The sequence below is a fragment of the Bos javanicus genome, chromosome 15 (genome assembly GCF_032452875.1).
Source record: "Bos javanicus breed banteng chromosome 15, ARS-OSU_banteng_1.0, whole genome shotgun sequence".
In the NCBI taxonomy this organism is placed as follows: Eukaryota; Metazoa; Chordata; class Mammalia; order Artiodactyla; family Bovidae; genus Bos; species Bos javanicus.
In genome coordinates, this window is record NC_083882.1 from 16,794,537 (window position 1) to 16,808,545 (window position 14,009).

Sequence of the window (14,009 nt, forward strand, 5' to 3'; positions counted from 1 at the left end):
AGTTGTTTATGTTCCTTGGCAAATAATCAGTAGAGTATAATGAAAATAATTGGACCTTTTGATTATTGGGAATTTTGATATACTTCTAAGTTTTGCATTATTTCATACACTTCATATAAGTATGGAAGATTGAGTAATAGATATCCTAACTTCAAGATAGATCTTAAAGTTATTGTGTTTTTCAATAAATCCCTAGGACAAGCACAATTTTTTTCATAAACTTTCTCTAAAAAGTGAAGTCTAGTGTTATTCACCCAAGCACTGATCTTATTAAAGCATGTATTGTATATCTGTTTAATGCAGGGTTTCTCAATCTCAGCACTATTGCTATTTTGGACTGGAAAATTCTTTCACATGAGGAAGGTATCCTGGGAATCTCTGTGAATGTGAAAGTAGCTCAGTCATGTCTGACTCTTTGTGACCCCATGGACTATACAGTCCATGGAATTCTCCAGGCCCTAATACTAGAGTGGGTAGCCTTTCCCTTCTCCAGGGGATCTTCCCAACCCAGGGATCGAACCCAGGTCTCCTACATTGCAGGAGGATTCTTTACCAGCTGAGCCACAGGGGAAGTCCTAGCTCTACTGAAAAGATGCCAGTAGTAGTTCTCCATCCCAGTTGTGGGGGGAAAAAAAAAAAAAAAAAACTCTCCAGACATTGTCAAATGTCTACTGAGGGGCACAGATGGCCCCAGTTGACAACTACTGGTTTAGTGCAAAGAAGTCCTCTTTAACTAGGGTATACTGACTAGATGGATGCAAATGTTACTGATGGTTAACCAATTGAAGTTTAATCTTGCCAAAATGAATCTAAATCCCTCACTGCCAGTTAAAAGTAGCTCTCTCCTTTGCCTACCTGCTACATGCTTTTGGAAGATTCTGAATGTGGCAATCAGTGATTTCTTTATAACATAACAATTACTAGGAAATCTCAAAAAGTTGTTTAGAAAAGTAAAAATAAAATAATGAATAGAGTCTTATGATTAAGCTTGTAAGTTCTTAATGGTATCTCCTTACATCCAAGAGTAAATAATTTTCTGAGTCCTGTTCCATTATAAATAGTGACAGAAACAGTGAATCTGAGCCATTTTTGTGTTTGTTGATATTCTTATGCATATTTTATAGTAGTCTTCTAAGAGATAAGGGTTTTTCAAAATTACCATTTCTCCAGCAACCTTTCTCAAGAATACTGGGGGTTTTGTCTTCAGTATTTTTTTTGGTTATAATAATTATCATTATGATAATTTGGTTTTAAAACAAGAAACAGCTTCAGGTCTTTTGAAATGAGGCAGAGGTGAAACCATATAACCCTTCCATATAGTTTATCTGAGGTATACAGTCTTCTTCTGAGACTAAAAACACAGAATATAGAGGCTGTACAATGTGTCTACTTGATAATTTCTGCTGTCTTTCCACTTAAAAAGATCACAGGTCCAACCTGACATCTTTATTTGTCAACATTTAATTATCAATAACTTAACAATATTTAAGGTCTGGATGTTTTTAGGCAGTCCTAAAATTAATTTAATATAATAAACCCTCTGAAAGCAAATAGAAGCCCAAAGATATATAATAATATTTTGTCAAAATGCCTTGCTAATATTAGAAAACAGCGCTTTATGCTTGTTTATAAGGAATATTGCTGCTAAGTCGCGTCAGTCATGTCCGACTCTGTGCGACCCCATAGACGGCAGCCCAACAGGCTCCTCTGTCCCTGGGATTCTCCAGGCAAGAACACTGGAGTAGGTTGCCATTTCCTTCTCCAATCATGAAAGTGAAAAGTGAAAGTGAATTCGCTCAGTCGTGTCCAACTCTTAGCGACCCCAGGACTGCAGCTCACCAGGCTCCTCTATCCATGGGATCTTCCAGGCGAGAGTACTGGAGTGGGGTGCCATTGCCTTCTCCGATAAGGAATACTACCATTCATTATATAACTGAGCAGGACCCTATGGGGTTTTCCTGGGACAGGCCTTCCCACATGTCCTCTCTGAGGTACCTAGATAATAATGTTTGATGTGCATTTCCTGGGTTTCACAATTATGAATCCCTGCCCCTCACCAAATGGAAGCTGTTAACTACTTCATGATCATGAACATATAGCCCTGTGCCTCCTAGAGCCTGATAATGTTAACTGTTGTGACCCCACCCTGTTACCTCACCATCAGCCAGAGAACTCTGCATGAACTGATCACATACACACACCTGGCAACCCCCCTCCTTCACCTGACTTTTAAAAATGCTTTGCTGAAACATTTTGTGGACCTTGAAATTTTTTTGGAGCATGAGCTACCTGTCTCCTTGCATCACTCAGCAACAAAACTTTCTCTGCTTCAAACTCCAGCATTTTGGTTTGTTTAGCCTCACTTTGTGTCAGGCATAGGAGCTTATGCTAACAATTACCTTTTTTAACTTTTAAATCCAAATAGACAATCTCTCATGAGAAACAGGCTAAATTTTTAAGGTAACTTGCATTCCTAAAATAATATATGTCTCATCTCTGCTTCCACCAAATGTGGAAAAACAGGGGCTGCATTTATACTCCCACCATCGACAATTAAAAATATGGACAAAATGTACAAAAGAACAGTTTCACGATGTTGGACATTAGGCAGTGGAAGGCAGTGATGCCTGAGAGTCGAGAGAACAAGAGGAAACATATGATTTCCCTGGCATATTTTGGGGGGTATGTTCAAGTTGTTTAGGGAAAGACAAATCAGGAGGAACTCAACAAACTCCCCCAGTTGAAGAGTTGAAGCTGAGAGTCTATGAAGACCAAGAAAGCTAGAATTCATGGACAGAGTACCACTAAGAGAGTTGCACAGAGACTACCAGAGATCTTCCAATGGGCCTCCTATATGTTCCTTAAATTACCCATAATTGTTTGTATGTGACAAAACTACCTTAGCCCAGTGGGGAAAAAACACCTGAAAAGATTAAGAAAAAAATTCCCAGAATTCACACAGGACTTGGAAAAAATGACTAATCCCACCAGGAAGACTGAAAAACCTCATAAATCATATGCATTTGGTATAATACTCAGAAGGTTCTCCCCTCAGTAGTGGGAAATAGTCCCACATGAAACACAGCTCATGACTTGCCTAACAAATTTTAAAAAGCAAGACTTGGAAGAAAAAAGAAAAACTGTTTCCAAGTACCTTGACCCCATCCAAGGACAAAGTTCAAATATATATATAAGAATATAAAAATAACCAGCATTCAACAAAGTCAATTCATGTTATCTAACCAAAAATTACTAGGCAGAAAATCTGAAAAATATAACCCATAATAATGAGAAAAATTTGTCAATCAAAATTGACACAGAACTGGAGCCTATGGTAGAATTAGTAGGCAAAAGTATTAAAACAGTTATTTTACTAGTATTCTGTATGTTCAAAAATTAATTTGATACCTGAAAGATTTTTTTAAATGTTCAAATTGAATGTTGAGAAATGAAAATCTCAATATCTAAAAAGAAAAATGCACTGGATGTGATTAGCAAAAGATAAGGTTTTACAAAGAGAAGATTAGTAAATTTAGAAATAGAAATCTAAAGTAGAGATGAAAATATTTTAAATGAACAGATAAAAAGAAATATAAACATTTAATTTACAATTATGTTTAATGCTATGAAGGAAAAAGGAAGGTTTTATGTGAGAATAACTGGAGGGAGAACATTTAGAGCATATTAGGTACAAATAAACCTGATTTAACATAAAACACAATTGGATTCATGTAGAAAATTAAATGTAGTGTTTTTTCTTATAATAAACCATTCATTGATTTTTTTCCCACAACATCTGTGTTCACTGATAGTATAATAGTCCAGATATGGCTGATAAAAATAACTAAGACCCCCCAGTTCCTGACTTTGAGAAGCTAGGAGTCTAATAGTTCAGCAGTACCTAGACAGTGTATTAAAAGGCAGAGACATCATTTTGCCGACAAAGGTCTGCATAGTTAAAGCTATGGCTTTTCCAGTAGTCATATGTGGCTGTGAGAGTTGGACCATAAAGAAGACTGAGCACCAAAGAATTGATGCTTTCAAGTTGCAGCACTTGTGAGCACTCTTGAGAGTCCCTTGGACAGGAAGGAGATCAAACAAGTCAATCTCAAAAGAAATCAACCCTTTCAGATTCATTGGAAGGACTGATGCTGAAGCTGAAGTTCCAGTACTTTGGTCACCTGATGCAAAGGGCCAACTCACTGGAAAAGACCCTGATTCTGGGAAAGATTAAGGGGAAGGAGCGGGTGAAATGGTTGGATGGCACCACTGACTCAGTGGACATGGGTTTGACCAAACTCTGGGAGATGTTGAAGGACAGGGAAGACTGGCATGCTGCAGTCCATGGGGTCACAAAGAGTTGGACATGACCTAGCAGCTGAACAACAGTAACAACCTCTCATTAAAATAATTGCATACCAAATGAAAACATAAGCATACCCTTTTTCTTTTTCCTTTTCTTTTTTAGATGAGGATAGGCATTCACTCAGGCTCTGTGCTGGCTGGAGTTGTTGGGGTAAGAATGCCACGATATTGCCTGTTTGGAAATAATGTCACGCTGGCAAGCAAATTCGAATCAGGAAGTCACCCTCGACGCATCAATGTCAGCCCAACCACTTACCAGTAAGTGTTCTTTGCCATTGCCTAATGCTAATAGCCTGTCACTTGTGACACTCTATTTTTTCTTGATCCTGTTATTCTCTAATAATGAGTAGATCCATCCAGTCTGAAAGATAGGAATTACGACACAAAATTTAAATTGCACCCTAAGAAAGGACCCAGAAAACTTGACTTGATTGAGAGGTAGATCAGGTTTGTCATTTCCCATAGTCTCTGTCCTTCTTAGGTATTCCTGTTTAAAATACAGGAGAGAAAATATTAAGAGTCTGCATCACACTGGAAATTCTAATACTTTCAAAATGTTCCTCAATGTTTATAAAAGTCATTTGACTTTGGATATAAAGATATTTGTCTCTTTTATTTTTCTGGATAGTGAATATAAATAGGGACTCTAAATATATACTGGGTACAGAGTAAAACTTCAAACTTTATCTATCTTAAAGGTCATATCTGACAACTCTACACATTTTGACAGCTGAAATAAACTTTATTTTGTGCCTGGTAGATGTCATCTCACCCACTAGATATTAAGCTCCATATGGGCAGAGACCAAGTCTGTTCACCACTATATCTCCAAAACTTAAAAAAAATTTTAGCACATAATGAGCCCTCTATAAATATTTATCAAATTAGTGAACAAATGCATTGGTAAGATAAACATCTCTATACTAAGAAAGCAGTATGAATATCTCCTGATTGGTTTTGGCTAAATGTTAGGTAATGTGTGTGTGTGTCTGTGTGTTTAAGTCACTCAGTCGTGTCTGACTCTTTGCGACCTCATGAACTATACAGTGCATGGTGCATGGAATTCTCCAGGCCAGAATACTGGAGTGGGTAGCCTTTCCCTTCTCCGGGGATCTTCCCAACCCAGGGATCAAACCCAGGTCTGCCACATTGTAGGCAGATTCTTTACTAGCTGAGCTACAAGGGAAGACCAATGTTAAGTAAGCTTTGGTGTAAAAACTGTTTCACTAATTCCATGATTTAAATGACTCAGATATCACGTTCTTAAAACTGTAAAGTAGAAATAGTGCCAAAGATATTTTTTATTAACATGGCTACCACGTTTACTCAGGTTAACAACAACAGCAAAAATCCCAGGAGCAGAAAGCTTAAATATATATATAATAAATGTTGGTTTATAATAAGAACAAAATGGTGGTATTTTGAAATTTTTGATACCACATCTATATAAAAGGAAATTAAGTTTTTTTAGATGAAAGATAAATATTTCCTGATTCCTGAGGAGCACATGAGAAAGGGAAGAAATTACAAATATAAAAGCAAGAAAATGTTTCCTAAGAACTACATGTCAAAAAAAAAAAAAAAAAAAAAAGAACTACATGTCATTTTAGGGTATTTATGTAAGGGTATTGCCTCTTTTCAGTTTCTCCCAATTTTTCTGACACAATTTGGGGCATAATATAGATGATGTCACAAAGATTTCCATGTTAAACCTCTTCAAAAGCTTCAGCACTGATCTGAAGCTTCTCTAGATCTGTGTACTTTGGGCTCTAGACCACAGGGTAAGGAAAATTCCTGAAGATCAACCCCCAAACATATATCCTTTTACCATGGTTATGATTTTTCCCATCATGGAGCTAATATTTATGTTTCCTGTTTGTATAAGTCAGTGTAGATTTACAGAAACTCCATTATTTAAAAACTGATGTGTAAAGAATGGATCAACCATGCAAGGAGCTCATACCCTAAGCTTAACTGTCATTGCTCTAGCTGGCTTTATTTACATGTAACTAATAAAGGAAACCCCACAAGTCACACAGAGTCTGAGCATTTTGGTGCTGTCTTTAAATTTTCATAATCTTTATCACATTGATGGAAGTTTGTAATGATACTTGGTGATCTATAATGTCTAAAAAATTGAATCATTTCAAATATAGTAAGCATTGAAACGTTTTATTCTATTATGATATGCCCCACCTCCAACAACTTCCCCCTGAGAAAAACATAAATGGGGCATAGATCAATACGTTGGGCTGCCATCTGTGTAGACTGTAAAAGATACTGTCTCCTACTGGTCCCAAATCTTGTAATTTCTACTAATACTTTATTTAATATTCCAAGCACTATGATAGGCACTAATGTTACAACAATAAACAGCATAAATATGATCTCCATCTTCATGGAGGAGACCACAAATCAAAAGGTAAATGTATGAAAGTAAACACTTTATTACAATAGACTGGTACTGAGGTCAAGAAACCCTGAACACAGTATTAGAATAAGAGGAGGAGTAGACTAAAATAAGGATGAAGAAAGAGATAGACTGAAATCAGACCAACTGAAGCTATAATACATGTTAAGAAGTTTCAATTTAACCCTAAGAGCAAAGAAAGACATTGAAGAATTATAAGCATAGGTGTGACTTGGCCAGATTTGTACTTTAAAAAGATTTCCAAGGTTGTAAAAAAGAGAACAGATTAGGAAGGGCACCAATCCAGTGATTGAAAGGAAGTAGTCATTCTCATTTCCTTGATGGAAATGTGGCTAATTACTGAGATCCTAGAATCCAAACTATTTGATGTTTCAACTTGTCTTCCCATGTTTTAGAAGAGCAGTTGGACCAGTGACTGTTAACATCCATTTTTATCTGCATGCTGCGTGCTAAGTCACTTCAGTCGTGTCTGACTCTTTGCAACCCTATGGACTGTAACCTGCCAGGCTTCTCTGTCCATGGGATTCTCCAGGCAAAAGATTGGAGTGGGTTGTCATGCCCTTCTCCAGGGGATCTTCCCCACCCAGGGATCAAACCCATGTCTTTTATGTCTCCTGCATTGGAAGATGGGTTCTTTACCACTAGGGCCACCTGAGAAGCCCATTTTCATCTGAAAGTGAAAGTCGCTCAGACATGTCCAACTCTTTGCGACCCCATGGACTATACAGTCCATGGAATTCTCCAGGCCAGAATACTGGAGTGGGTAGACTTTCCCTTCTCAGGGGATCTTCCCAACCCAAGGATTGAACCCTGGTCTCCCACATTGCAGGCAGATTCTTTGCCAGCTGAGCCTCAAGGGAAGCCCAAGAATGCTGGAGTGGGTAGCCTATCCCTTCAGCGGATCTTCCCAATCTAGGAATCAAGCAGGGTCTCCTGCATTGCAGGCAGATTCTTTACTAACTGAACTATTAGGGAAGCCTTTATCCCCCGTTTGGAAACCATCAAAAACAATTTACTTTGGTTCTTGATAAGTTTCTAGAACACTAAATATAGGTATATGATCTCAGTTGACTGGGTTTTCAGATTATGGATGTATTTGTGACTAATACAGAAAGCACATTTGTGCTTTCTTTTGGTTTTATACATACCAATTACACTTCAGCTATGTACAATTGTTCTATTTCACATAGTATAGGTGACTTATGAATCCACAGGTATAGAGTATACTTCCCTTTCCATTTTACTCACAGTGAAATGCCTGATGGACTTTTCAGGGACATTCCCTATGAGGAAATATAAACATAAAACTGAAGTTAAAGCAAATAGGAATTTGTGAAATAAAACTAAGTATTAAGCTCCTAAGAGCTGGAAATTTCCAATTGTACTTCCTGAATTAAATGCTGTAAAGTGTCCAATATTGGCTTGTTATTTTGAAATTTTCAGACAAGTTTTTAAAAAAATTTTTTTAACATTTTAATTTTATTGGAGTATACTTGGTTTATAGTGTTGTGCTAGTTTCATATGTACAGCAAAGTGATTCAGCTATATGTATAAATATATTCATCCTTTTTTAGATTCTTTCTTATATAGGTTATCACAGAATATTTGATAGTTTCCTGTGTCTTGCTGGTTATGAGTTTCCTATGTCTTGTTGGTTATCTATCTTATATATAGTATAGTGTATGTGTTCATCCCAAGTTCCTGATTTGTTCCCCCATGCCCCACGTTTCCATTTGATAACTGTAAGTTTGTTTTCAATATCATTAAGCCTGCTTCTGTTCTGTAAATAAGTTTATTTGTATCTTTTTAAAAACTAGATTCCATATGTAAGTATACCTTATGTACCACCTCTTTATTCATTCCTCTGTTGATGAACATTTTGCTTACTTCAATGACATGGCTATTTGTAAATACTGCTGCAGTGAACATTGGGGTGCATGTATGCTTTTGGATTATGGTTTTCTATGGATATTTGCCCAAAAGTGAGATTGCTAGGTCATATGGTAGTTCTATTTTTAGCTTTTTGAGGAACCTCCATACTGTTCTCCATAGTGGTTGTACCAATTTACATTCTCACCAACAGTATAGAAGGGTTCCCTTTTCTCCATACCCTCTCCAGCATTATTTGTATATTTTTTTGACAAATTATTTTAATTGGAGTATAGTTGCTTTACAATACTGTGTTAGTTTCTGCTGTACAACAAAGTGAATCAGATCAGCTATAGGTATATATATCCCCTCCTTCTTGGACCTCCTGTCCACTTCTTCCCCAACCCACCCATCTAGGTCATCACAGAGCACCAAGCTAAGCAACTTGTGCTACAGAGCAGGTTCCCACTAGCTCTCTATTTTACACATGGTAAAGTGTATGTGTCTCTTTTAATCTCCCAATTGATCTCACCATCACCTTCTCCACCTATATCCACATGTCTGTTTTCAACATCTGCATCTCTAATCCTGCCCTGCAAATAGGTTCATCTATACTAGTTTTCTAAGGGATTCCTGCACACAGTAGTAGACATAATGGTCATCTGAGTTAAATTCACCCATTCCAGTCCATTTTAGTTCGCTGATTCCTAGTATGTCAACGTTCACTCTTGCCATCTCTTGTTTGACCACTTCCAATTTGCCTTGATTCATGGACCAAGATAATCACCATGGTGTGATCACTCACCTAGAGCCAGACATCCTGGAATGTGAAGTCAAGTGGGCCTTATGAAGCATCACTATGGACAAAGCTAGCAGAGGTGATGGAATTCCAGGTGAGCTATTTCAAATCCTAAAAGATGATGCTGTGAAAGTGCTGCCCTCAATATGCCAACAAATTTGAAAAACTCAGCAGTGGTCACAGGACTGGAAAAGGTCAGTTTTCATTCCAATCCCAAAGAAAGGCAATACCAAAGAATGCTCAAACTACTGCACAATTGCACTCATCTCACACGCTAGTAAAGTAATGCTCAAAAGTCTCCAAGCCAGGCTTCAGCAATACGTGAACACTGAACTTCCTGATGTTCAAGCTGGTTTTACAAAAGGCAGAGGAACCAGAAATCAAATTGCCAACATTCGCTGGATCATCGAAAAAGCAAGAGAGTTCCAGAAAAACATCTATTTCTGCTTTATTGACTATACCAAAGCCTTTGACTGTGTGGATCACAATAAACTGTGGAAAATTCTGAAAGAGATGGGAATACCAGATCACCTGACCTGCCTCTTGAGAAACCTATATGCAAGTCAGGAAGCAACAGTTAGAACCAGACATGGAGCAACAGACTGGTTCCAAATAGGAAAAGGAGTACGTCAAGGCTGTATATTCTCACCCTGCTATTTAACTTATATGCAGAGTACATCATGAGAAACGCTGGGCTGGATGAAGCACAAGCTGGAATCAAGATTGCCTGGAGAATTATCAATAACCTCAGATATGCAGATGACACCACCCTTATGGCAGAAAGTGAAGAGGAACTAAAAAGCCTCTTGATGAAGGGGAAAGAGGAGAGTGAAAAAGTTGGCTCAAAGCTCAACACTCAGAAAACGAAGATCATGGCATCTGGTCCCATCACTTCATGGGAAATGGGGAAACAGTGGAAACAGTGGCAGACTTTGTTTTGGGGGGCTCGAAAATCACTGCAGATGATGATTGCAGCCATGAAATTAAAAGACACTTACTTCTTGGAAGAAAAGTTATGACCAACCTAGACAGCATATTTAAAAGCAGAGACATTATTTTGCCAACAAACGTCCATCTACTCAAGCCTATGGTTTTTCCAGTGGTCATGTATGGATGTGAGAGTTGGACTGTGAAGAAGGCTTTGCACCGAAAAATTGATGCTTTTGAAGTGTGGTGTTGGAGAAGACTCTTGAGAGTCCCTTGGACTGCAAGGAGATGCAACCAGTCCATTCTGAAGGAGATTAGCCCTGGGATTTCTTTGGAAGGAATGATGCTAAAGCTGAAACTCCAGTACTTTGGCCACCTCATGCGAAGAGTTGACTCACTGGAAAAGACTCTGATGCTGGGAGTGATTGGGGGCAGGAGGAGAAGGGGATGACAGAGGATGAGATGGCTGGATGGCATCACTAACTTGATGGACGTGAGTCTCAGTGAACTCCGGGAGTTGGTGATGGACAGGGAGGCCTGGCATGCTGCGATTCATGGGGTCACAAAGAGTTGGACAAGAGTGAGCAACTGAACTGAACTGAACTGATACTAGTTTTCTAGATTCCAAATATATGCATTAATGTATGATATTTTTTTCTCTCTCTTTGCCTTGTTTCTTCTGTATGACAGTCTCTAGGTATAGCCACATCTCTGAAAATGGCACTATTTTGCTCCTTTAAATGGCTAAGTAATATTCCATTGTGTATGTGTAACAAATCTTCTTCATCCAATCTTCTGTTGATGGCCATTTAGGCTGCCACTATGTCCTGCCTATTATAAATAGTGCTGCAATGAATATTGTTATACATGTGTCTTTTTGCATTGTGGTTTTATCAGAATATATAACCAAGAATAGATTTCTGGGTTATATGGGACTTTTATTTTTATTTTTATTATTTTTTTAATTTATTTTATTTTATTTTTTAACTTCACAGTATTGTATTGGTTTTGCCATATATCAACATGAATCCACCACAGGTATACCTGTGTTCCCCATCTTGAACCCTCCTCCCTTCTCCCTCCCCATACCATCCTTCTGGGTCACCCAGTGCACCAACCCCAAGCATCCAGTATCCTGCATCGAACCTGGACTGGTGACTCGTTTCATATATGATATTATACATGTTTCAAAGCCATTCTCCCAAATCATCCCACCCTCTCCCTCTCCCACAGAGTCCAAAAGACTGTTCTATACATCTGTGTCTCTTTTGCTGTCTTGCATACAGGGTTATTGTTACCATCTTTCTAAATTCCATATATATGCATTAGTATACTGTATTGGTGTTTTTCTTTCTGGCTTACTTCACTCTGTATAATAGGCTCCAGTTTCATCTACCTCATTAGAACTGAAACAAATGTATTCTTTTTAATGGCTGAGTAATACTCCATTGTGTATATGTGCCACAGCTTTCTTATCCATTCATCTGCTGATGGACATCTAGGTTGCTTCCATGTCCTGGCTATTATAAACAGTGCTGCGATGAACATTGGGGTACACGTGTCTCTTTCAATTCTGGTTTCCTTGATGTGTATGCCCAGCAGTGGGATTGCTGGGTCATAAGGCAGTTCTATTTCCAGTTTTTTAAGGAATCTCCACACTGTTATCCATAGTGGCTGTACTAGTTTGCATTCCCACCAACAGTGTGAGAGGGTTCCCTTTTCTCCACACCCTCTCCAGCATTTATTGCTTGTAGACTTTTGGATAGAAACTATTCTGACTGGCGTGAAATGGTACCTCATTGTGGTTTTGATTTGCATTTCTCTGATAATGAGTGATGTTGAGCATCTTTTCATGTGTTTGTTAGCCATCTGTATGTCTTCTTTGGAGAAATGTCTGTTTAGTTCTTTGGCCCATTTTTTGATTGGGTCGTTTATTTTTCTGGAATTGAGCTGCAGGAGTTGCTTGTTTATTTTTGAGATTAGTTGTTTGTCAATTGCTTCATTTGCTATTATTTTCTCCCATTCTGAAGGCTGTCTTTTCACCTTGCTTATAGTTTCCTTTTGTTGTGCATAAGCTTTTAAGGTTAATTAGGTCCCATTTGTTTATTTTTGCTTTTATTTCCAATATTCCGGGAGGTGGGTCATAGAGGATCCTACTGTGATGTATGTCAGAGAGTGTTTTGCCTATGTTCTCCTCTAGGAGTTTTATAGTTTCTGGTCTTACATTTAGATCTTTAAAGCCTTTGACAAAATTCAACATCCATTTATGATAAAAACTCTCCAGAAAGCAGGAATAGAAGGAACATACCTCAACATAATAAAAGCTATATATGACAAACCCACAGCAAACATTATCCTCAGTGGTGAAAAATTGAAAGCATTTCCCCTAAAGTCAGGAATAAGACAAGGGTGCTCACTTTCACCATTACTATTCAACATAGTTTTGGAAATTTTGGCCACAGCAATCAGAGCAGAAAAAGAAATATAAGGAATCCAAATTGGAAAAGAAGAAGTAAAACTCTCACTGTTTGCAGATGACATGATCCTCTACATAGAAAACCGTAAAGACTCCACCAGAAAATTACTGGAACTAATCAATGAATATAGTAAAGTTGCAGGATATAAAATCAACACACAGAAATCCCTTGCATTCCTATACACTAATAATGAGAAAATAGAGAAATTAAGGAAACAATTCCACTCACCATTGTAACAAAAAGAATAAAATACTTAGGAAAATATCTACCTAAAGAAACTAAAGACCTATATATAGAAAACTATAAAACACTGGTGAAAGAAATCAAAGAGGACACTAATAGATGGAGAAATATACCATGTTCATGGATGGGAAGAATCAATATAGTGAAAATGAGTATACTACCCAGAGCAATCTATAGATTCAATGCAATCCCTATCAAGCTACCAATAGTATTCTTCACAGAGCTAGAACAAATAATTTCACAATTTGTATGGAAAGACAAAAAACCTCGAATAGCCCAAGCAATCTTGAGAAAGAAGAATCGAACTGGAGGAATCAGCCTGCCTGACTTCAGGCTCTACTACAAAGTCACAGTCATCAAGACAATATGGTACTGGCACAAAGACAGAAATATAGATCAATGGAACAAAATAGAAAGCCCAGAGATAAATCCACGCACCTATGGACACCTTATCTTTGACAAAGGAGACATGAATATACAGTGGAGAAAAGACAATCTCTTTAACAAGTGGTGCTGGGAAAATTGGTCAACCACTTGTAAAAGAATGCACTGGGACAACCCAGAGGGATGGTACGGGGAGGGAGGAGGGAGGAGTGTTCAGGATGGGGAACACGTGTATACCTGTGGCGGATTCATGTTGATATATGGCAAAACCAATACAATATTGTAAAGTTAAAAAATAAAATAAATTTTAAAAATAAATAAAAATTAAAAAAAAAGAAACTAGAACACTTTCTAACACCACACTCAAAAATAAACTCAAAATGGATTAAATATCTTAATGTAAGACCACAATATCTTTTTTTTTTAATAATTTAATTTATTTTTGGCTGTGCTAGGTCTTAGTTGCTGTGCCTGGACTTTCTCTAGTTGCTGTATGTGGGCTTCTCATTGAGGT

General features: G+C 37.7%; 1 protein-coding gene across 2 annotated transcripts in view; it reads left to right on the plus strand.

Annotated features, from left to right (window-relative positions):
- GUCY1A2 (guanylate cyclase 1 soluble subunit alpha 2) overlaps nucleotides 1-14,009 on the plus strand; it is a 600,412-nt gene that overhangs the window by 505,707 nt on the left and 80,696 nt on the right. For both annotated transcript variants that reach the window (XM_061440208.1, XM_061440207.1), the window contains one exon: nucleotides 4,469-4,623. In XM_061440208.1, the coding sequence (XP_061296192.1) occupies nucleotides 4,469-4,623 (155 nt within the window). The remainder of the gene's footprint in view (nucleotides 1-4,468; nucleotides 4,624-14,009) is intronic.